A 23,438-nucleotide genomic window follows, 5' to 3' on the forward strand; every position below is an offset into this window, starting at 1 on the left:
GAGGCCTTAGTTTAAGGAGAGCCTTCCAAATCCAAGATGATTGAGACAAACTATCCAGACTCCACAAACAATCATGTTTTATTCTATTCAATTTGCACCAAGCTGCCCATAGAGATTCGTTTTCAGTGAATAATAGCCAGATGAGCTTGAGGCATAAGGTTTTATTCCATATATAGAGATCCCTCAAGCCTAAGCCTCCTTCAGACTTTGGTAGGCAACATGTTGACCATGAAATTCTAGCTGCTGCTCTTTTGTTTATGTTACCATTCCACAAGAAACGCGAACACAGAGACTCCACTTGTTTGATACATCCCTTAGGGAGTATAAAGCTGGAGAACCAGAAATTCAGAGTGCCATATATTACTGACCCAATCAACTCTCTTCTGCCTGCAAATGAGAGAGCCCTTGAGGACCAGGAAGTGAACCGTGCTATCAGTTGATCTAAAAGTGGCCTGTAGTCACAAATCTGGAGCTTCCGGTGCATGAGAGGGAGACCCAGATACCGTACCGGAAGTGAACCAATGGAGAATCCGAGACTCATCATATTTGTAGTTTCCTCCTGATTCAAACCTGCATTGAAGAGTTCTGTTTTGCTACGGTTCATCTTCAGTCCTGACCAAGTTGCAAATCGTTCCATTGTTAGTAAGATTTGCTGAAGAGAATTGAAGTGGCCATCAAAGAAGATCATGATGTCATCAGCAAAAGCAAGATGTGTCACACAAGGGTTTGAAGCCACAGGATGGTAGCCAATAGCCCCTGAATCAAACTCTTTGTTCATCATTTGTGAGAAGACTTCCATGGCAAGAACGAAAAGATATGGAGACAGTGGATCACCCTGTCTCAGTCCCCTAGCGCCTTTGAAGTATCCACATAGCTCTCCATTTATGGCCACTGAGAATCGAGTGGTTGAGATGCACTGGTAGATTAGGTTTACAAACGGTTCTGGGAAACCGAGAGCCCGAAGAATAAGCACAATGAACGACCAGTTAATGGAGTCAAAAGCCTTCTTCAAGTCAACCTTGAGCATTGATCTCTTTGTGATCTTCTTCCAATTGTAACCTTGGATCAGTTCTGTTGCCATAAGAACATTCTCCACAAGAAGTCTTCCAGGGATAAAAGCTGACTGAGAGTTCGAGATGAGAGATGGTAGAACCTGCTTAAGGCGCTCAGCTAGGAGTTTAGACACAGCTTTATACAAAGTATTGCAGCAGGAGATTGGTCGAAAATCAGCAATTCTATTTGCATTTTTCTTTTTCGGGATCAAGGTAAGGATAGTAGTATTCCACTGCTGAAGAAGGGAGCCAGAAGAGAAGAATTCTTGCACTGCATCGATAGCATCTCTGCCCACTGTGTCCCAATTTCCAGTGAAAAATTCAGATGGAAAACCATCTGGCCCCGGAGCCTTATTGTTGGGCATGGAGAAGAAAACCTTCTGGATATCTTCATCAGTGAATGGTCGGGAGATAGTTTCCAGAATAGAGATGCTGAGCCTTTGCGGAAGCAGGACCATTAGTTCATCCAGCGAAGCAAGAGACTGATCCTGATGACCACCCAAAAGATTTTCATAGAAGCCTACAATGTGATTCTGAATATCAGCTTTGGAGTCAATGAGGCGACCATTGTCATCCAGGAGGGTGGATATCAGATTTATAGCTTGTCTAGTACGGATGGAACGGTGGTAATAACCTGAGCTGCAATCTCCTTTACCAAGCCAATTCACTTTTGAACGTTGCTGGAGGAAAGATTCTTCTGCAGTAGCTAAAGCAAACCATTTTTCATGCGCTTTCTATTCAGAGATGGCAGCTAACCTTGTCGGTGTGTTGAGGTTTACACGCTGGCAGGATTGGAGATGCTCAAAAGCCTCACTAACGCGCTTCTCCAGATCAGAATAATTCTCCTTGCTGAAGGATCGAATCACACTTTTCAGCTCCTTGAGTTTCTTTGAAACCCGAAGCATTTTTGTACCATCAAAAGAGAGGGCTGCCCAACATTCTCTTATCAATGTACGAAATTCAGGATTCTGGTTGAGCAGACTGAAGAACTTAAAAGGCCGCTTAACCTTCTTCTCTTTGGTGTCAAGATATATGCAGCAGGGGCTGTGATCAGAAATCCCTGGATCTCCAAAAACTCCTAACGCGTTGGGGAAAGAATCAAGCCAGCAATCATTAACCATAATCCTGTCCAGCTTTTTCGAAATAATAGTATCTCCTTGCTTGTTTGACCAAGTAAAAGTGTTACCAATAAAAGGGAGGTCAGAGAGCTCAGTAGTTCCAATGCATTGCAGGAATTCCCTCATACCAAGAGGAGAAGAGAATTGATCCGCTGAAGAGTGCTCTGAAGGGTAAAGAGTTTGATTAAAGTCTCCGAGCACTGTCCATGGAAGATTTCTGATGCAAGAGGAGCCAGCAAGAAACTTGAGATCAGACCACAGCTGCTTCCTAACCTTTCTGATATTCGAGCCTTAGACCAAAGTTACTGCGAAGACAGATGAGACCAAAGGCAGTTTGACAGTACAAGAGATAGACTGAAGAGATTTATGGCAGACAGAGACCGAAACGGACGGGTGCCAAAGAACCCAAATTTTTCCTAACTCCAAAAATTCATAATTACAATCGAAATGCCAACCCGGGAAGACTCTGCTGATGAGGGAAGAAGCCTTATCCGGGTGGACATGGGTTTCAACGAGACCACCAAAAAGAGGTTGAGACTTCTTCAACCATTTCCTAACACCGCGACACTTTATTTTATCATTTATTCCTCTAATATTCCAACAAAAAATATCCATTAAGAGGTAAAAAGTCAGAGGTTTAAGGAGCCTCTGGCTCCGGCTTTTCGAAGAGATCTCTGAGACTTCTTCAGCTTGCGAGACATTACCTCAATGAACCGATCAGCTTTTTCGGTTGGATCATCCTCATCAGCTGAGCTGCTTTCTAACCCTGAATCCAAGTCCGTGTCTGTTTCTTGAGTGGAGTTCCTTGTAGAACTTAATCCCGTAGCATTTAAATCCACAAATATGAGAGATTTTTGCGCAGAGGGAAGAGCAGATCCATTAGAACTCTGCTGCTTCACGGAGTGACCAGAATTGCTCTTGCTGGAATTAGGTTTTCCTCCTGATCTGTGAGGTTGAGCGTGCTCTGTGGAGGCCCTGGTCCGGACAGGATTCACCTGAGAGGGAGGTGGGAGATCCACAATAGGGAGTTCGCTGGCTATGGGGGCTTTGTCCTTGCGCAGGCCATTACGAAGCCTAGTACACTCTTCTGCAGAATGCTTTACTGAACCACATACGCTACATTTTGGTGGTGCATCTGGGCACTTTGAGACAGTGTGACCAACCTTTAGGCAATGACCGCAAAGTGAAGGGAGCCAGGGGCTTGAAACTTGTATTCTAACAACTTCCCCATTTTCAAACTGTGCATTAACAGCTTCCGGTAGTGGCTTCCTTGGATCAATCACCGTGTACACCTTAGCAACCTCAATATTTGTGAGATTTTCGGTTGACGGGTGTAAGCAGATTGGGTGTCCAACGAGGCCAGCTATCTCCTTCAAGGCATCTCTGTTGAAAAATTGAAGAGGTACGCCAGTGAAATCAAGCCATACTGGGACTGTGGTGAGCTCGGGTTTTTCAGCCTGAACCCCAGGAGCCCATTTGGCCACAAACATGGTCTGACCGTCGATCTGCCATAAACATTGCCTGAGAATACGACGGCGAGCATGAGGGCAAGGAACTCAAAATAAGAAAGCGTGACGTTCCATCTTAGAGACTGATATATCACGTTTTTGTTTGCTCCAAATGCCATTAACAATGTTGTGAACAGCTCCACGTGGTGGCGGTTCCTCATAGAATTGACCAAGAATGAAGCTATCCCAAGATTTCTTGTTCTTCTCTATCACAGAGTTAGGGATCTTGATGCAAGCTTCACCTGATTCCAATGTGAAAGGTGTCCCTACTGGATCGAGTTTCTGTGAGGTTGTCTTTACAAATTGACGCCAATGGTTGGCAGCCAGTTTTGCTCTGTCTGAGCCAGAGTCAATCGCACTATGAAGAATGCGAGGCTGCTCCATTTCAGACGTTTGTGTTTTGTCCACAGGCACGGTCTGAAGCATAGTTGGAGTTACAGACACAGGAGGCACGAACTCTCCTTCTTCTAAGGTGGCTGTGACGGCACCTGATGGTTCAGAAGCTGAGATTTCGTGAGCTCCGTCGACATTGGTGGTTGTGACGACACCTGAGGGTTCAGAAGCTGGGGTTTCAATAGTTCCATCTAAGCTGGTGGCTGTGACGGCACCTGAGGTTTCAGAAACAAGGGTTTCAAGAGCTCCATCGACGTTGGTGGCTGTGACGGCACCTAAGAGTTCAGAAACTGGGCTTTCAAGATCTCCATCGACGTTGGTGGCTGTGACGGCACCGTCATGGTCAAAGGAGGGGTTTTCGAAATCTCCGTCGAAGTTGGTGGCTGTGACGGCACCATTCTCAACAACAGACTGGGATTTGGTTTTAGCTAGTGATGAAACACCAGGTAAATCTAGATCTGTAGGGTCTGATGTTACTTCGACGGCCAGGTCTGAGGAGGTGGGGACCGAGGACTGAGAGCGAGATGATTCGGAAGAGGCGGAAACGGATGGGCTACCGTTGGCAGACCTCCCTTTAGGCTTCTTCTTCTTCGTCATTGGAGGCGGAGGGGACCGTCGCCGGAGGAGGCGGCGGTGAGCGGCGAAAGATAGGGATCTCAGTTTCGTCGCTTTAGGAGAGAGAGAAAAGATTGTTTATGGTGGATGTTTTTTACATGCAAACTATTACGAGCTAATTCTTATGATACCATTCTGTTGGGAAACATGCCCAATGGAATGTATGTTTGCGTTCTCCTGACCTTGGTTAATCTGTGAGGAAAGACTTTGATGATATCAGGATATACAATGAGCAATAATTAAATGAGATAAGCACGTAAGAAACCTACTTGATGTAATTAAAACGTACGGCACCATAGTCCAATCATAAATCTACTAAATAAATGTGTATAAGTACAACTACATCCTCTCTGTTCAACACCCTTAAACAGAACAGAAATTTAGCTACAAAGAGTTATCTCCAATACAAGATACTACAATAACAAGAGAGCAATCCGAGCTTCAAAAACCGGCAGCAATAAAACGACCTCAACTCACAAGGATTACAACAACCACACACTGACCCCACCGTACAAATCCAAGTTTAACAAGTTAATAACACTTGTCAAATTTCAACTCAGTTAGAGAAGATCTCACCGTCGGATTTACTACACTCAAAAAAACACTGTTGGAGAACTGTGACAACCAGCTTTGTGAAGACCTAGATAACATATAAGATCCAACAATTGAAATTCAAATCCTCTAGGTGAACCACTAAATCGTTGTGACTAAGGTTCCCGCAAAATATCAGTAGATCAAGATCCGTTTGACGCTCCAAAACATGCCTTGACAAACGCAAACGAATTCTGCCTCTTTTCTCATTTTCTCTCTTTTGTCTAATTACTTTTCTTTTTAATGACAACTTTAATCACACATTTAAATTAAAAGAATTTATATAGTGTCTTACTAATCCCCAAGGCTCAATACTAATCTCATGACTAGTATCATTGGTTCAAACCAAGTTTGGTTCTCTCTCCAACCAAACCTATTGGGTTTTTTCCACTAGGAAAAACCCAATAAACTTTCTTTCTGATTAGGTGGTGGAAACAGCCATCCCGGCTAGTCTTCGGCATATCTCAAGCTTTTCTCTTGTCAATGGATTTTTTTACCATATCAGCTTCATTATCATATGAATTTTCTCAAGTTCCAATGTTTTTAGAAATAACCACATCGTGGATCCAATGATATTTTTTAATGAGTTTCAACTTCGAATAAAATGTAGAGTTCTTCCGGAGACTAATGGTGCTTTGTAAATTACTCCATTAATAGTTTGAAATTTGAAAAGTATACTATCTATTTTATTTTTTGAAAACTACATTTTCCTAAATGTGAATTGACATTTTTATCCAGATTAGAATTCATTAATTAGAATATAAATTCGAAATTAATAAAAATAATATTATTATAATTATTTATGTTTAAGATAAATATGTGTGCTGAGATAAATATTTTATTTTACCATTTAAAAATTTACAAAAATAAGGATATAATATAATAACAGAACGTTGGAATTATATTGAAACTATAATCATGGAAAAAAAATCATTTAAATTTCCATAGCAACATACGAAAGTAACATGTTGTAGTCGTTTATGTTACTGTTATTAATTTGAATTGGGAGGAAATAAGCAGTGTATTGTAGAGGAAGCAACATCATGTTTAAACAATGATGTTTTGGAAAGTTTCCTGCTTATACGCACATATCTATGCATCTTCATGGTACCATTCTACAAACATTACAACAAAAGGCTGAGAAAAAAGGAAACCAACTCATGCAATTCATAGTCCATCAAGCCGCATAAACGACACTTACGTCGAACTTGAACAAAAGCAGATAAGTTCTTCAAAGGTATAGAAAAACATCTATCTCTCCAGAACTTATTGATTTGTTCATCACCAGGATTTCTTGAAAAGCTGAGTTCATTATGCCAATCTCTGAAGCACCTTTCTTTTCTCTTATATCTTATGGAATGCTCATGTCTTGCTTTGAATTCTCTTTCGGAAGTTCATAGACAAAAAAAAAACACAGGTTTCCAGACAGTACTTGCCTCCACTCAGCCAAATCACAAACCAAAACCACAATTGTCTTTGCTTCTACTCGCGCAGAGAAAAGCATCAAGTGAAATAGTCATAGTGTTAACTTATTGGGTGTGACCAGCAAGAGTCGACCTAAGCCAACAGTTCGAGACGTTCTACACATACGATTTTGTATAAACTAGCGTTAGCGTTGTATCACTAAAACTCATAGTTGAGACGTTCTAAATCATTACCCAACCTATCTATACCAAAATCTTCATGAACCATCTGAACCATATCTTCAAACTTCAAACCTTCTTTAATGGTAATTAATTTTCCTCCTTTTTTGTATTCACCGTGAAATTCCATGATTCTTTATTCACCTTCCTCTCTCCAAAAACTCCAGTTATATGCATCATGATTTTTTTTAAAGAAAAACCATTTAAAATAAAATATAAACTGAAATCTAATTCATGAATTAACAAACCTCTGAATGAGATCATAGGAAGAAAAAAGTTCTTTCATACATGGAAGAAAGTAAAAAGTTTAAAACATATCAGAAAGAATATTGTCTGGATATTCTAAAGATTTTTTTTTTGAAACACCTGTTTGTTAAACTGTTACTTTGACGATAAAATAATTATGATGATAAATAATTAAAAAATATTGAAATTGGAAAATTTAGTAAATTTATATATATCAAAGTGTATTTTTCTAAAAACTTAAACAATGATGTAGTTTTCAAATTAATATCATATTTAAGTGTATTTCTCCAAATTTTCCCCCTTTTTTTTATCTACAACGACTATTTACAAGCTTTATCTCTTTTATATCTTAAATGATCGGTATAGGATTCTATCAACCTATTAGAGTTTTGACTTTTCTTTTTATTATTTTGTTTTTTTTAATTTTCAGCTGTATAATAAGAAAAAAATAGTTTAATATGAAGAATATAAAAAACTAGAAAGAAAACACGTTGCATGTAAATAAATAATTAGATCTATATAATGCCTATATATATAGTAACGTAGACGTGGCCAGCTTGTTCCTGCTATGTTTCAGATTTATGTATTTATAAGAAATGATTTGTGTAGATTGCTTCGCGTCCAACTTAGATATATAACAGCGCAATTCTATTGTTTAAGCAAGTATGTTAGAGTTCAGTCAAAAAAAAAATTAGAGTCACGTCGCTTAAACTAAGGGACGAGCGAGGACCACGAGGCTGAACAAATATATATCATAGGGTTTGGGCCCAAAAGAGTTATAAACAAGTAGTTATTAGAACAACATTAACCCTATAACCCCAAATAGATTCTTAATGTTTTTGTAATTAATTGATTGTACTTTTTTTTACTTAAGAACTTGAGTTAAAAAACTATTAAAAATGTGGGCTCCAATAGTTGTTTCTTAATTAGGGGTTCTTAGATTTTTTTTTTTAAGATAAATTATTTATTAAATAAAACATAATAAAAGAGAACATTTTAAATATAGATTTTCAAATTAAAAAAAAACAAGGATTACTAAAATAAACGAAAATAATTTGAAAGAAACATTCTGAACTCAGTTGTTGTTTTCATCATGTCCAAATTTACCCAATAAATGTTCAACCAGATCATGTTTGAGTTGTTGATGCATTTGTCTATCACGAATGTTATGGAGAGAATGAATTTGTTTTCAAGGAGAAGAGAAGAAAAATGTGATGATGAAAGGAGAGTGGCTTATGTTCGTGATGATGATCAGAATGGAAGGGGAGTGGTTGTGTTTTGCAAACAGGAGTGTTCGTGATGATGATAAGAATGGAAGGAGAATGGCTTGTGTTTTGCAAACAAGAGTGTTTGTGATGATGATAAGAATGGAAGGAGAGTGTTCGTGATGATGATATGTATACAAACCTTACAATGCAATGCTTTATATAGAGCAAGAGAGAAGAGTAAAACAATCATCTACAAAACTCGTGACACATACATACAAAACACAAGAATGCAAAACACAAACTGATTCCCGTGATAGAAACATACAAAACTCGTGACACACAAACATACAACACTCGTGACTTCAACTTGCATACAAACATACAACTTCAACTTGTGACACACAAACATACAACACTCGTCAGACATCTCTCCTGTCACATACAACTTGCATTTTGTCTCCTTCGTGTCCTGCCTTCTTTCACTCTGCAAACGGAAAGAGAGGCAATAAGATACACAATTTATTATAAAACATAACAGTTTATCACATATCACATAAACTCGAAACAGTTTATTATAAAACAGAACGGATCAAAGATACATAGACACATACACCAAATAAACAGAATATAACATAACACAAGAACATGAACAGAACATGACACATACACCAAATACACTCAATTTAAACATGCCACAGAGACATTCCTACTAGTTATCCAGCATCTCTGTAAGAAGCTTAGTCTTTAGTGCTTTTTCTTTTTCAGAAAGTGGCTCATTTTTTGAAATGAGATTGTTAAGCAGATCCATTTTCGAAAGTCTCTCTTTCAGGCCCAAGTCTTTCTCTTTAATAGAGCACGTGGTCTGAAACTTTAACGCAGCCTCCTTATCTACTATTGGCTTATTTGCAGAAGCTGCTTTCGCAGTCTTAACACCCGCTGGACGTTTGGTAGGTTGCTCATCTAGATTGATAGTTGTTTGAGAGCTTGTTGTTTCTGCTCCATCCTCACACTTTCTCTTCTTAGTGCTTCCACCAAGCTTACTACTAGCATGCTCACACCATTTCTGGTCATAGCGGAGCTCCTCCCAAGCATGGTGAAGGTTAAATTTAAGCTTGTGATCGTTGAAAAAGATCTTGTGTGCCAGTTTCACAACATCACTCTCACTCTGACCACTTGTTTTCTGTCTTGTTGCAGCCGCATAGGATCCACAGAAATTGCACACAGGATTGTTCAGCTTCTGCCACCTTTGCTTACACTGAAGAGGTTCTCGCTTATCACCCCTTTCCACCTTTGGACTAGCTGCATAGTAAGCTGCAATGCGGCTCCAGAAAGCACCTGCTTTCTACTCATTGCTTACGACAGGATCCTTGCTGGTGTTTAACCAGGCGCTAATGAGCACTAGATCATTAGAGGGAGTCCACTTCTTTCTTTCTTTGCGCTGGGTAGGTGACTCTTCACAGAAGGTTGATGTTTCTATACATTGGGTACTAAAGACAGGGAGTTGCGATGAACCGAGTTCAGGAAGGAGACTATCTTGTTGACTGTTAAGCAGATCAACAAAATTGGGGGCCTGGCTATATGGATTATACGAATCCATATTCTAATATGATAAAGAAGAGAGAATAAGATGTTGGAAGATGAAGAGAAGAAGACAAGAATGATACTCGAATTTAAAGATGAAAAGAGAAGAAGATGTTGGAAGATACGGCTCCTCATTTAAAGATGAAAAGAGAAGAAGATGATAAGAGCTGAACTGACATATATCTAAGATATTTATTACCTAACCATCTCCTAAAGTAACACTAAAACAAGCATTAAACACAAGCAGAACATGAAACATAGACCAAGCATTGAGGTGAGTTGACATGTATCTAACAAGCATTCAGTTATATCCACTATTGAAACATTAATCAGACGCATTCATCACACGCTTTAACCCTAACCACAACCTAATTCTCACAACCAGATGATCTTAAACTCTATCAACTACTACCAAACGCAATCAATTAAGATAAAAGCAAGAAAAGCTTTTAGGAATAGAACGTTACCTGGACTTGCAATCAGGACCAGCTTCAGACACTTCCAAGTTACTCTCCTCTGGTCCGCCTCATTGCTCCCTGAACTATAAGCCCAAAAATTTAAATAAAACTTGTTGAAACTATTTACTTGGACGACATTGAACAAGCCTCTATCAAATAGTATAGATCTTTTAAAAATTAACAATGGAAAGTATACCTTCCAGAGTAGAAGCCGTTCTTGTTCTCAGGATCAGTGACATCAATCTGATGAAACACACGGCTTTGATTGCTCCAGTCTCACTGTCTCAACAAGAACGTGGCCCTCTATTATCTTCTAAGTCTCTCAACAGCTTCAATTGCTCCGGTAACTACAAAACTGAAACAAAACTGATAAACAACTAATAAGATCACAGATGAAAACAAGAGAACTTAATGAAGGGGATGATGACTTAGACATACCTTCAGAGAGTTTTGATAGTTTTGCTACAATCCCGATGACATCCTACAAAAATAACAGAGAAATAGAGTGAGAGACATCAAACGATTTGAAGAAGGACAGAGGAATCGAGGGACTCGCCGTGGAACTGAGAAGATTTGAAGAATCGATCGACAGAGGAATCGAGGGACAGAGGAATCGTCGGCCTTGGTGGTGGGTTTCCATCGATGGTGTGTTTCGATCCTTCCTCTGTCACGGAGAACACGAGAAGACAGAGACACGGTGGTGGTTTCGATCGGTGGTGGTTTCGAACCTTTCCTTCGAACGGTAGTCGTTTCGATCGGTGGTGGTTTCGAACCTTTACTTCGAACGGTGGTGGTTTCGATCGGCGGAGGATCGGTGGTGGTTTGGATGATCGGTGGAGGATCGGTGGTGGTTTCGATCGGTGGAGGATTGATCGGTGGAGGATCAGTGGTGATCTGTGTGGAGGATCGGTGGTGGTTTCGATGGGTTTCGCCTCTTTCCTTCGAACGGAGAACACGAGAAGACAGAGCGACGAAGTGAGAAGAAAAGAAACAAAGAAAAAAAAAATAGAAAAAAAACACTTTAACTAGGAGGCTGACACGTGGGTTTAAAACCCCGCTAATAATCGATCACCAAATACTCAAATTAAGGATCGGTAATCCCTCTTTTCTTTTCTTTTGATTTAATTTTAATCATATTTTTCCGTAAGAAACCCATTAAGGTTCAGGGTTAATGACGGTCTTGGTCAAAAACAAAGTAGTTTAGCTCCGCGACCCGCGTGATGACATGTACTGATCTCCGTATTATTGAACGTGGCTAAAAATCTCCCGTATTAATTAAATGGTTAAGGTTTGCGTGATGGCATGGGTACGACTAAGAATAGTAACAATCAATAATCTAATTCATTGATTATCCATTACCAAATATATGCATACATACACATGATAGGCATAGGATTAGGATCCAATATTATTATTATTATTATTATTATTATAACTAAGCTCCAATATTATTATTATTTTTCGTATATAACGAGGATCCAAAATTTAGTGCAGTATTTTCTCTAAATTATTACTACAATTTAAACATTGTTCGTATTTACTATTTTACAAACCAATAAAAAGTTTCTAAAACTATTGGATCCGATCATAATGTTAAGAAAGATTTGAAGTGCGTCATGATTTTGGGATACGACAGCTAGGCCTGGAACGGATCGGGTATCCGGGTAATTTTAAAATATCCGGATCCGGATCCTTATCCGACGGATCCATAATTTTACTATCCTTATTCGGATCCGGGATTCGCGGATATCCGGGTGTCGGATATCCTTCTAAATATTATAATATCCGGCGGATATCCGGATCCGGATTTGGATCTTTAAAATAAATAAAAAATAATATTAATATATATAAAATATTAACAATAATTTAAAAATAAAAATATATATAATGTTTTTAATTATTTCTATGTATAATATTACAAAATTTACATAAAATTTATATATACTATTATAAAAATGAAAATATATTAAATAAAATTAGTTTTTATATGTAGATATTACTATTTTTGAAATATTTATTAATAAAATTTACGGATCCGGATATCCGGACTAAAAAATCAAGATATCCGGATCCGGATTCGGCTTTGACGGATCCAACATTTTACTATCCGGATCCGGATTCGGCCTCTCCGGATATCCGGATTTTCGGATCGGATCCGGATCGAATCACGGATCGAATCCGGATCTCGGATAAAAATTCCAGGCCTAACGACAGCTCGCCCTCCTAATTCGTTGTTGGCTAGTTAAAGACTTCTTCTTTTTTATTTTAACTTATGTTTAGATTATTACATATTATATATTAAGAAAATACTTTTGTTATACAATTTATCTTAGTTACATAAAAAATATTTTCAAATGTCAAACGACGTTAAATGTACGTAAAAATGAAAATTTCAATGATTTTGAAGCAAAATTTTTTTCTTAAACTTATAGTTCTGTAAACTGAAAAGTCTCTGAACAAAATTATTGACAGTATAAAAAATATTTGAAGGTACTAATTAAGAAAATGTTATATTGTTCATATTAATACATATATTATATATATAGTTGCATTGTCTCCAGATTCTGCACGTGAGACTGCCATGAACCTCGCATTACGTAACGGGTATATTTTCACATTAATTTCTAAACGATAATGCATGTGATATTCTTTTTTTTTTGTAAACGGTCGTAACGTTTAGACGTTGAAATACTTACCGGAACCTTATAAACTTGATTTGTTTATAGTTTCTAAAAATGAAATGAAAAATGCTGACAAAATATGGCGTTATTATAAACTTGGTTGTGCATGTTACTGTGTTGGGTTAATTTAGAACAAAATAGGAAGTTAGTTTATAGAAATGTTTGAATCGTATAAGCAGAAAACAATTTTGTTAATACTAATTGAGATGTTTGATACGATGAAGAGTATTGTTTTAGTTATTTCTTCTCGCACAAGTTTTCGGTGAATATAACATAAATAAAAACAAAATAAGTTTTCCGGGAAGACAAAGCTAAAAAGAAGTGATTCATGCTATATAAAGAAAGTGTCATCATATATCATCGTTGGTTTTAAAACCCTTAAAAAAAATCATCAATTGGTTTTGGACATAGCCACATAGAAATACTGACGACCTTATATTCGAAATTTCTAGATATTAGATATAAATAAAACATATAGAGAGGGTATTAATTGCAACGTATGACATATGAAGAGACCGTGTGCAGTTGAAGTCTCAAACATAGACAATTTATTTCGCTACGCGTTTCATTCTTCACCAAACACTCCAACTCTATAGCTCTCAGTTTATATACAATCTGCAAATAACCACTACCGAAAGAAAAAGTAAAGGGTTGATAAGGTTCCACCATAGAAAGAAAGATGGAGATAATTAAACCAAAAGCCTCAGACTCAAAGAAGATAGCAACAAAAACTGAGGATGAAAAGAAGACAAAGAAATATAATATGATGACCAGTAATGGTCAAAAGTTCACTACTATTAAAGGGCATCTCAAAATCGTTGAGGGTTTAAGACAAGGTAAGACAAAAGACGATCAATCTAGGAGCCCGAGATCCTCATCATCATCATATGTGATGGAAATCAAGATGGGAAATTGTGAGTTTTTATGTTTTCTCATCATAGTCTTTGTTTTTAATTACAATAAAGTAATTGAATTTGGTTCCAAATTATTAAGTTTGAACATCGATTTTAGGTTTGTTATACCCTATATCATGCATGAACCTTTTTCTAGTAAATATAGAAATTAAAGTGAAAGTTTATATCTCTATATCATTTATATAATTATTTTGATGAACACTCTCTTGATTACTTCTTGTTTCATATTGAGTTAGCAATCTAATTTTACAGACAAACATTCGATTCAAAGATCAGAAAATACTAAAAGGATAGAAACTCAAGACAAGGGTAAGAAGGTGATGAACCTGAAACAAAACACAGAAGACGAGAGTAACGTTCATAAGATGAAGAATAAGAAAGTATGGGATTGCGAAAGCACACTCTATGACTCGTTCGAGCTCAACTCGTTCAATCGTCAGCTCGACAACGCAATCTCTTCCTCCGCTAGATCCATGTCAATGCCTCACCTTCCTCCTCCACCGTCAGAAACCACGTCTTCGTCTGCGACAAAAAAGCAGCCATCAAACAAGATCTCACGCTCTCTACAGAAACTCGTAAAGTCAATCTTCAGACAGAAACAGTCAAACACTCCCTTTAAGGCATGTCACGGCGTAGATATGGATAAATACTACGTCGTTTTCGACAAGACGGGATCCCTCACGACGATTCCCGAGTCAAGAGAGTCAATAGAATTGGCTGGCTCAGAGATCAACTCGCTTGATAGAAAAACCGTGTCAGAGCGATTCCCACCGAGTCGTCTCGCGGGTATATCTTGTTCCTGATCAGTATTATATAATTTGCTGATTGATGTAAGCGTAACTCGTTAATGAATAGAAAGTCTTTAAAAGTACTGTATTTGAAATAAGTATTATGGTCATGTTTTTTTTCTATTTTGAAACACTGTTTATTTACTGTAGTATGACTTTTATTCTTGCCATTTAAGTAGTTAGCTGAAAACATTTTATTAACAGAAAGGCCAACAAATTCCCAAGAACAAATGTTTTGTCAGAAATTTTACTTTCATCCTTTATTTTACTTTCATATTTTTCCAATGCCGTACACTACTTTTTATCGAAATTAGCAACCTTCATAATTCGGTTATTGTTTTTGTTATTTGAGTATCTCATAGATAATATTAATTGAGAAGTAACTTACGTGATTTCTCCTGATGTATCAATCATAGGAAAGCTCCCTAATTAATTATTTTAATTTGATTACTTATTGATTTTATTTATTTATTTAGATTAGTTAAAAATTAAATCAAAAACTAAATTACATCAATAACCAAATAAATAATACTTAACAATAATGGTATCGTAAATATGTATTTAAAGAAACTGAGTCATCAGTTCTTAGATTTGTGTCATAAATTATTTTGTCCATTTAAGAAAATAAAATTTTCAAAAAGAACAGAGATTTAAAAACTTTCCTTTGCATATTTTATAGATAATAAAAAGATACAATTAGTGGTTAGTAAATTTATTACATCTGTATTATATAGATAATAATATACAAAATTATATATAATATAATCTTAAGTAAAAAATAAAAGGAATTTTAGATAATAAACTTACTTAAGATTTTACATTAACAAATCTGTAATTAAATATTTACTGTAAAATCTGGTAAGTAAATTCACATTTTAAATTAATTGTTTAAGAAAATAGAGATTTGAAAATTTCCTTGTATCTTATAACGATAAATAAAAATAATATGTGCATAGTATATAGATAATGATATACAAAACAGGTATATATAATTTCATTTTAAAGTAAATATTAAAATAATATTAGATATAAAAAATTGAAATTGCTTTTTTCATCATCAAACCAGTAGAAAGCTTTATCGTTTGTAAAAACAGATAAATTATTTAATACATATTTAAAAATATTATGTTTAAGATTTTTTTTTAATTCCTTTGCATGTTAGGAAATAAATTAGTAGCTAGCAGTTTTTGTTATTTGAGTATGTTATAGATAATATTAATTAAGAAATCACTTAACTGATTTTTGCTGATGTATTAATCATAGGAAATCTCTCTAGTTAAATATTTTAATTTGATTGGCTAATGATTTATTTTCTTTTATTTATTTATTCTAGTTAAAAATTAATTAAAAACTAATTTACATCAATAACCAAACAAATCATACTTAACAATAATGGTAACACAAATATGTATTTAAAGAAATTGTGTCATCAATGCTCGGATTTGTGTCATAAATTATTTTTTCTATTTAAGAAAATATCTTTTCAAGAAAACAAAAATTTAAAAACTTTCCTTAGCATATTTTATAGATAATAAAACAAGATAAAATTAGTGGTTAGTATTTTTTTTACTTGTGTATTATATATATTATTATATACAAAACTATATATAATATAATCTAAAGTAAAAAATAAAATTAATTCTAGATTGTAAACATATTTAAGATTTTCCATTAACAAATATGTAAAGTCAATATTTACTGTAAAATCTGGTAAATTATTTCACATTTTAAATGAATTGTTTAAGAAAGAAGAGACTTGAAAATTTCCTTATATATTATATAGATGAATAAAAATAAAATACAATTTGTAATTTTCATTAGGTGCATATTGTATTGATAATGATATACAAAACATGTAATATAATTTCATTTTAAAGTTAATGTTAGAAAAAAATTTAGATAAAAAAATATTTGTAGTTACTTTTTTCATAATCAAACATGTAGAAAGCTATATCGTTTGTAAAAACAGATAAACCATTTTACAGATATTAAAAATAATTTGTTTTAAATTATTTTTTTAAAATCGTTTGCATGTTATAGATAACTAACAATAAAATTAGTAGCTAGCAGTTTTTTTTTTATTTGTATATCTTATAGATAATTATATACAAAATATGAATAATCATGTAGACTTGACTTACAAATCATATATCAGTTATATAAATATGTGGTTTGTACTGTTTGAATTTAACCGATCATTTAACTGAAAGTTATTCATAATTTCTTAGAACTTTGTGCTAGCATGTTATATATATAACTAAAAACAAAATAAAATTTGTAATTAACAGTTTTTTGCTATTTGTGTATCTTATAGATAATGATATACAAAAAATTGAACAATCATTTAAACTTGACTTACAAGACATTTCAATTATATATATGTGGTGTGGCTAACTATTTTAATTTATCTGAATCATTTAATTGAAATTTGTTCATAATGTCTTTGAACTTTTTTTAATATAGTTATTTATTTCAAAATTTTGCACGTTTGGCGTTAAATAATATACAGGGCGAATTACTCTAAGATATATTAGACGATGAAATATTTTGTGATTTCACCAATTATTATCATGTATATATCATTTTTAAAAAATATTATTTGTGATGTCATGTATATATTATTTTTAGAAAATATTATTGGATGTATAAACGAATGTAATATTAATTGAATGATATTCACAAATAAAAAGTACATAGTTAGTTATTCTAAAATGACATTTAAATCATACACTAACTGTTTTTACTATAGTTGTTGTTAATAAGAAATCTAATAAATACTTCAAAATGATATTTTCTATTTTAAAATGTTATAAGATAGTCAAAATAAACAAAAAATAAATTTAATTATATAGAAAATATATAACAAATTAAATTCACACTCAATTTGAAAAAAAAAATTATATTATAACATCTGAAAAACATAGCAAATATTATATTATATTGAATTTAAAAAGCTATTTGTATTCACGAATTCGGGCAACCATCTAGCAAATGGGGAAACAGCACACATGTAATTTACAAAGACCCAAAACGGGACGAAATTTTCCACCTATCTTCTTTTCATTTGTTGTCATCTCTCATCCACATCATTTTCCTTCTCTCACCCACCGTGAGAGTAAAGAGAAAAAGAAGATGATTCTGATGCTCTCTTACTCTCCGGCGATAATCTCAGCCGTTAAATATGTGGGGTCGTCTCCGTTCAACACTCGACGACTTTCTCAGCCTAGTATCTCCATCTCTAGAAACAAAAGCTTCTTCTTACACTTGAAAGAGACGAAAGAGAAAAGAAGAAGAAGAAGAGGAGAAGATGGGAGAGTTTCGATCGTTTGTGATGCAGGAGGGATGTTTCCGGTGGACCCATGGGCTCCAACCATAGATTCACAGAGCATAGCATCGCAGCTCTTCGCGGTGTCTCTGTTTCCGTACATAGGTTTCCTCTACTTCCTCACCAAATCCAAAACTGCTCCAAAGCTCACACTTTTCGGATTCTACTTCTTGCTTGCCTTCGTTGGAGCTACGAGTAAGTAGAGCCTGTTTTTAGCGTTTGCGTCTTGCTCTTCTGATAGCGTTTAGCGTTTCTTGATTTCCTTTTTGGCTTTGGTGATTTGATCAATTGAATTTGGGGTGTAAACGGTGCAGTACCAGCTGGAATATATGGTATGTTTCTTCCACGTTATATAAATTTCTCAGTTAATGTTGATGGTGGTTGATCTTGGAAACTGATTGATTTTCTCTGTTTTTTTTTAATATTTAATTGGATGAAAATGAAGCTAAGGTGCATTATGGAACTTCATTGTCGAACGTTGATTGGTTACATGGAGGAGCTGAATCACTTCTTGCTCTCACCAATTTGTTCATCGTGTTGGGTCTCAGACAAGCTCTGAGGAAGTCTGAAGATAATGATGAGGAAACTCCAACAACAACAAGTCAACAAGAACAAGAAAAATCTTCAGTCTAGTAAAATACGGAATGATATGTTCTTTTTTTTTTTTGGGAATTTTACTCTTTTTGTTTAATTAATTAGGGGTTATAAATGATACTCTCTCTTTTTCATTTTAATTGTCATTGTAGAATAACATTTGCATTTCAAAATAAGTATCCTTGTAGTATTACAATGCAAAATTTATTATTTTATGCTATATGATTCTTTATATTTTTCAAATCTATTTTTTATTGGCTTAAATATGGTTTTAAATATAATAATAATTTTTTTTAAAAGATATACAAAATTAAATATTTTTTAAATTTGTGTATATGAATCTAAAATGACTATTAAAATGAACGGATGGAGTAGAACTCACTGGCATCTATTACCTGTTTTGGACTGTAACTTATGGACAATGTCAAGCTTATGGTCCATATACACATGCGTGGCGCCAACGCTAGTTAGATGCTCTTACCTCTGATATTTGAATTATCTTTCTTGCTATGCTAAAGTACATGAAGGTATATATCGTATTGAGAGTATGTTGCAGCAAAAACAAAATCTTGTTCAAAGCTTTGACTGGATGAAAAAAACTCGGAATCTAAAAACATTAAGCATTTATTAAGCTAGTGCTAAATATGCTGGAGAACAGAATGACTCAAAAGAGACTCGTCGAAAGAGGAACAATTGCATCAAGCTCATAAATTATTAGTTAAGATTTATGTTAAATGTTAGCTTAGTCATTAGTTAGATGATTAAAGGGTTGATTGGCAGTGACTGTAGAAGCTGTAGATAGCTTTTTTAATTTCTAGAACAATCTTTTAAAGTAATCATGTTTTTATTTCAGAAATTGAATATAAGTTTTTAATTTTTACAGCGATTTTTAAAAGCAATCATGCTTTATTTTTAAAACTGAATCCAAAGCCAAAACATTAAAATAAAAAATATGTTAGCTTTAGAAAACACTTTCTCTAAAGTTTTTATTTAGTGTTCTGAAAAAATTTCTACAGCAAAATAAATGAAATCAAAAGCTAAAAATTTAAAGCCAAAATCTTAGACTAAGAAATAAAAAGCCACAGCTTCAACCAATCAAACCCTAACTCACTAAATATTATACGTACTTGTATATAAGCAGAAGTACAGCTACATACTAATTATTGAACATAAACACGAATATACAAAAAAGTACTAGCTTTGATCCAAAAGCAAAAAATACCACTATTCATGAAAAGAAGAAGAAGAAAAAGAAGAAAGCGTCAATTGGCTTGACTAGTTAATCAATTTTGTGTGGCCATATATACTTGTTAGTTTTGAAGTTTGAATACTACGCTACGTATAGGTTATTTTCTAGCGTGACAGCCACATCATTACGAATTATCCTGATGTGATCATAGGCTGGTATATATATGAAGCTATAGGCATGATAGACATTCAGAATTTGATCATGTCCAACCTGTTTTTATCAATTACAAACCCAAAAAAAATCATAAACAAGTGGTTTATTTGCTGTCCAAGAGGAATTACGAAAATTTGGTGTTTCATTGCATGGAAAGCTTATGTCTCTTGCATGCAAGGAATGTTTATTTCAAGAACATTCTCTCTCCTCCATGCACTCATTTTATCATTTTTCATGTAATAAGTATTTAGTTTTCTCACCAAGTTTAGTATCCTATAAATAAGTTGTAATCTTCATGAAATAAAATAAGAGTTGAGTTTATATTCTTGGAACTTTAAGAGTGATTCTCAAACCTGTTTTCGATCATGGTGTGTCATATCCATTGGTCAAAACTTTTATGATTGTTGGTGTGTAATATCCTTCAGTCTAACTTGGTCTAATCTAGTGTGTCATATCTAGAGACGGCCATTATAGGGTAGTATCAAGAGACTTTTCGCCCCTCTTGTGTCACCTTTTGATCCACATCCCTTGATCGTTTGTTGTTTTCTACCTCATTCGGTGCAAGGCTTATCCCTTACCAATTTCAGAGTGTATTCCTTGGGAGGTTTTTTTATCATTTGGTATCAGAGCCACTCTGAAAGCGATATTCACTTCTGTTATCCACCATTCTCATCTATCCATCTTCTAAGAAAAAAAGAAAAAAAAAGGTTTTGTTATTTATGTTCTACAAATCTGCTAGATTGTTTGGGAAGTGTATATTCAAGTTTTTCTTTCTTTGGAGAGCAAGATTTGAGGACAAATCTTTTTGAAGAAGAGGAGTATGATGTGATCATGGGCTGGTATATGAAGCTATAGGCATGAAAGACATTCAGAATTTGATCCATGATGTTAGATAGCATGTCCAACCCATTTTTTATCAATTACAAGCCCAAAAAGATTCATAAACAAGTGGTTTATTTGCTGTCCAAGAGAAGTTACGAAAATTTGGTGTTTCATTGCATGGAAAACTTCTCTCTCTTGCATGCAAGGAATGCTTGTTTCAAGAACATTCTCTCTCCTCCATGCACTGATTTTTTTCATTTTCCATGTAATAAGTATTTAGCTTTCTCACCAAGTTTAGTATCCTACTGCCGAGGTTTCGATATCCCATTAATATCCTCCAAAGAAATATCACCAACGCTATCAGGAACAAACTCGAAAACATGCAAACCAAATGATAAAGAAAGAGCATAAGTAGCTAATCCATCGGCTAGATGATTAGCTTCCCTATACACATGCGAAATCTTGACTATCCAGTCTCTTGTTATGAAGCCATAGCACAGACGTACTAGGAATGACAGGGGATGAGAATCATTAATCCCTGTCCGAAGAAAATCCACCACACTCTCTGAATCCACTTCCAGCTCTACCCGACGAAACCCACGCTCCCATGCTATGCACAGCCCATAGTATACTCCCCACAACTCTGCCATAGGGGCGGAGCAAATCCCAATAGTAAGCGCAAAGCCTCCATGCCACATTCCATACTCATCTCGCAGAACTCCTCCTGCCGTGGCAAGACCCGGATTACCTTTAGCTGCTCCATCAGTATTGATTTTGATCCATCCGGAAGGTGGTTTCTGCCAAGATATCTGCCTCTCCACACGTTCCCTCCCTCGACTGCGTCCACTAAGCTTATCATTCGCTACAACCACTTATCATGGTGTGTCATATCCATTGGTCAAAACTTTTATGATTGTTGGTGTGTAATATCCTTCAGTCTAACTTGGTCTAATCTAGTATGTCATATCTAGAGGTGGCCTTTATAGGGTAGTATCAAGAGACTTTCCGCCCCTCTTGTATCACCTTTTGATCCACATCCCTTGATCGTTTGTTGCTTTCTATCTCATTCGGTGCAAGGCTTATCCCTTACCAATTTCAGAGTGTATTGCTTGGAAGGTTTTTTTATCACTGCATTATACTATCTAACTAGGAGTTATCCTCCTGTACGATGCACAGAGAGAATAATTTTAAATTAGTGTTATGCACCGATGCAAACTTAATATTTAGAGTAAGAAAAACTATCACTTATTCCGTTGTCTTACGAGTGCTTTATCATCAGTGAAGGTCAAGAAACTTGTATCCACTTGAAATGAATCTAATTCATAGTTTGATGTAACAAAAGCTTGAGGAATCCATTAACAATGTGCATACATTTACATACCAAAACTCATGCATACAAGTTCATCTATAAATATGGAACCTTGGCTCTCAGAATTCACCAAGGCAGAGAAACAATAAAGAAAAATAAGAAAACAACACTTTGCAGGTGAAAACGATGTCGTGTGAGGAAATGAAGTCAAAAGAATACATGAGCCAAAAAAATGCCCCGAGAAGTCTGACTCTGAATCAGATCAGATTATAACGGAACCACCATGTTTGTCCAAAAACAAAAAGGAACCACCATGTCTACTCCAGGTTACTCTCAGTTGTTTAGCCGCAGCATCTCGAGAGAATCGTCCGGAATTGATAACCGACCCTATCGTGGGCCAACCTTGAGGGCCAAGAAATTTGGCTGTGGCAATGGCTACAGCAGCGAAAATTACCCGCGTTACTAAACATATATATATAAAGGTTCGAACTTCAAACTTAAGATCAAAACTCTTGAAAACCATGAATGTTTAATTTATTCTATTCATTTTTATTTTATTTGTTTCCGATTTCCTTTTTTAGATGGGCAGATGCCAGATGGGTTGTTGGACTACGTAAACGGAGAGTTGAAGACAGACCAATTAGCTAAAGGCCATAAAAATTATGTAGTATGTATGAATGAAACAAATAAGAATTCAAGGATGGATGCCTCATGAAAATATTAATAATGAGATTATCTCATTATTATCTATATCATTCGGTTTCTTTGCAAAGCAACTATGGAATGATAATTCTACAATATCTCTTTACCTACTTATATTATTTCAAACGATAAGTGACGTTAAAGAAAAAAAAAAGGAGGCATGCAGAAGTATATTTTAGCATAATTAATAGTCTGCAATATTAAAAAAAACAAACTTGGGGGTAGATTTTCACAGTTTTACACTGTAACTGAGCAATGAGATAAATACGAATCAAAGAATATGAATCTTGGACAACTATATCTGAGAACCAATTCTGAAATAGACATCCAAATTAGGCAAAAAGAAGCATTCGAATAGATTCAATTGTAGATAACTTTAAACTAAGAATAAGAATAAGTTCAAGATAAAAGACAAGCACTAACAAATGGAGTATGTTCGAATTCAAGAAAGCCGTAAGAAATTATCATTGTATATATAGATATCTACA

The 23,438-nt window shown here is 35.1% G+C and overlaps 4 protein-coding genes across 4 annotated transcripts; 2 read left to right on the forward strand and 2 right to left on the reverse strand.

The window, feature by feature from the left end:
• Window positions 1-2,799: 2,799 nt before the first annotated feature.
• On the reverse strand, window positions 2,800-3,660 carry LOC106314300. The gene has a single exon (XM_013752197.1). The coding sequence runs from the start codon at window positions 3,658-3,660 to the stop codon at window positions 2,800-2,802; it is 861 nt and encodes a 286-aa protein (XP_013607651.1).
• A 5,423-nt stretch (window positions 3,661-9,083) lies between these two features.
• Window positions 9,084-9,971, reverse strand: LOC106314301 (glutathione S-transferase T3-like). Its single transcript, XM_013752198.1, has 2 exons — window positions 9,854-9,971; window positions 9,084-9,685 (listed from the first exon to the last, which is right to left on the reverse strand). Exons 1-2 carry the CDS (start codon window positions 9,969-9,971, stop codon window positions 9,084-9,086), a joined length of 720 nt encoding a protein of 239 aa, XP_013607652.1.
• Window positions 9,972-13,731: 3,760 nt separating this feature from the next.
• Window positions 13,732-14,936, forward strand: LOC106316412. The gene is made up of 2 exons (XM_013754295.1): window positions 13,732-14,008; window positions 14,261-14,936. The coding sequence occupies exons 1-2, from the start codon at window positions 13,774-13,776 to the stop codon at window positions 14,809-14,811; spliced, it is 786 nt and encodes a 261-aa protein (XP_013609749.1). The 5' UTR covers window positions 13,732-13,773; the 3' UTR covers window positions 14,812-14,936.
• A 2,904-nt stretch (window positions 14,937-17,840) lies between these two features.
• LOC106315568 lies at window positions 17,841-18,905 on the forward strand. Its single transcript, XM_013753334.1, has 3 exons — window positions 17,841-18,316; window positions 18,436-18,453; window positions 18,567-18,905. Exons 1-3 carry the CDS (start codon window positions 17,929-17,931, stop codon window positions 18,752-18,754), a joined length of 594 nt encoding a protein of 197 aa, XP_013608788.1. The 5' UTR covers window positions 17,841-17,928; the 3' UTR covers window positions 18,755-18,905.
• Window positions 18,906-23,438: the final 4,533 nt, after the last annotated feature.

The sequence above is a fragment of the Brassica oleracea genome, chromosome C9 (genome assembly GCF_000695525.1).
Source record: "Brassica oleracea var. oleracea cultivar TO1000 chromosome C9, BOL, whole genome shotgun sequence".
NCBI lineage: Eukaryota > Viridiplantae > Streptophyta > Magnoliopsida > Brassicales > Brassicaceae > Brassica > Brassica oleracea.

What these genes read in the sequence shown, in the direction of transcription:
- LOC106314300 (XM_013752197.1), bottom strand. Translation starts at nt 3,660, where the DNA reads ATGTTTGTGGCCAAATGGGCTCCTGGGGTTCAGGCTGAAAAACCCGAG.
- LOC106314301 (XM_013752198.1), bottom strand. Translation starts at nt 9,971, where the DNA reads ATGGATTCGTATAATCCATATAGCCAGGCCCCCAATTTTGTTGATCTG. An exon ending in CCCTGTCTTTAGTACCCAAT is followed by an intron (nt 9,686 to 9,853) that starts GTATAGAAACAT and finishes GCCGCATTGCAG; the next exon opens with CTTACTATGCAGCTAGTCCA.
- LOC106316412 (XM_013754295.1), top strand. Translation starts at nt 13,774, where the DNA reads ATGGAGATAATTAAACCAAAAGCCTCAGACTCAAAGAAGATAGCAACA. An exon ending in GGAAATCAAGATGGGAAATT is followed by an intron (nt 14,009 to 14,260) that starts GTGAGTTTTTAT and finishes CTAATTTTACAG; the next exon opens with ACAAACATTCGATTCAAAGA.
- LOC106315568 (XM_013753334.1), top strand. Translation starts at nt 17,929, where the DNA reads ATGATTCTGATGCTCTCTTACTCTCCGGCGATAATCTCAGCCGTTAAA.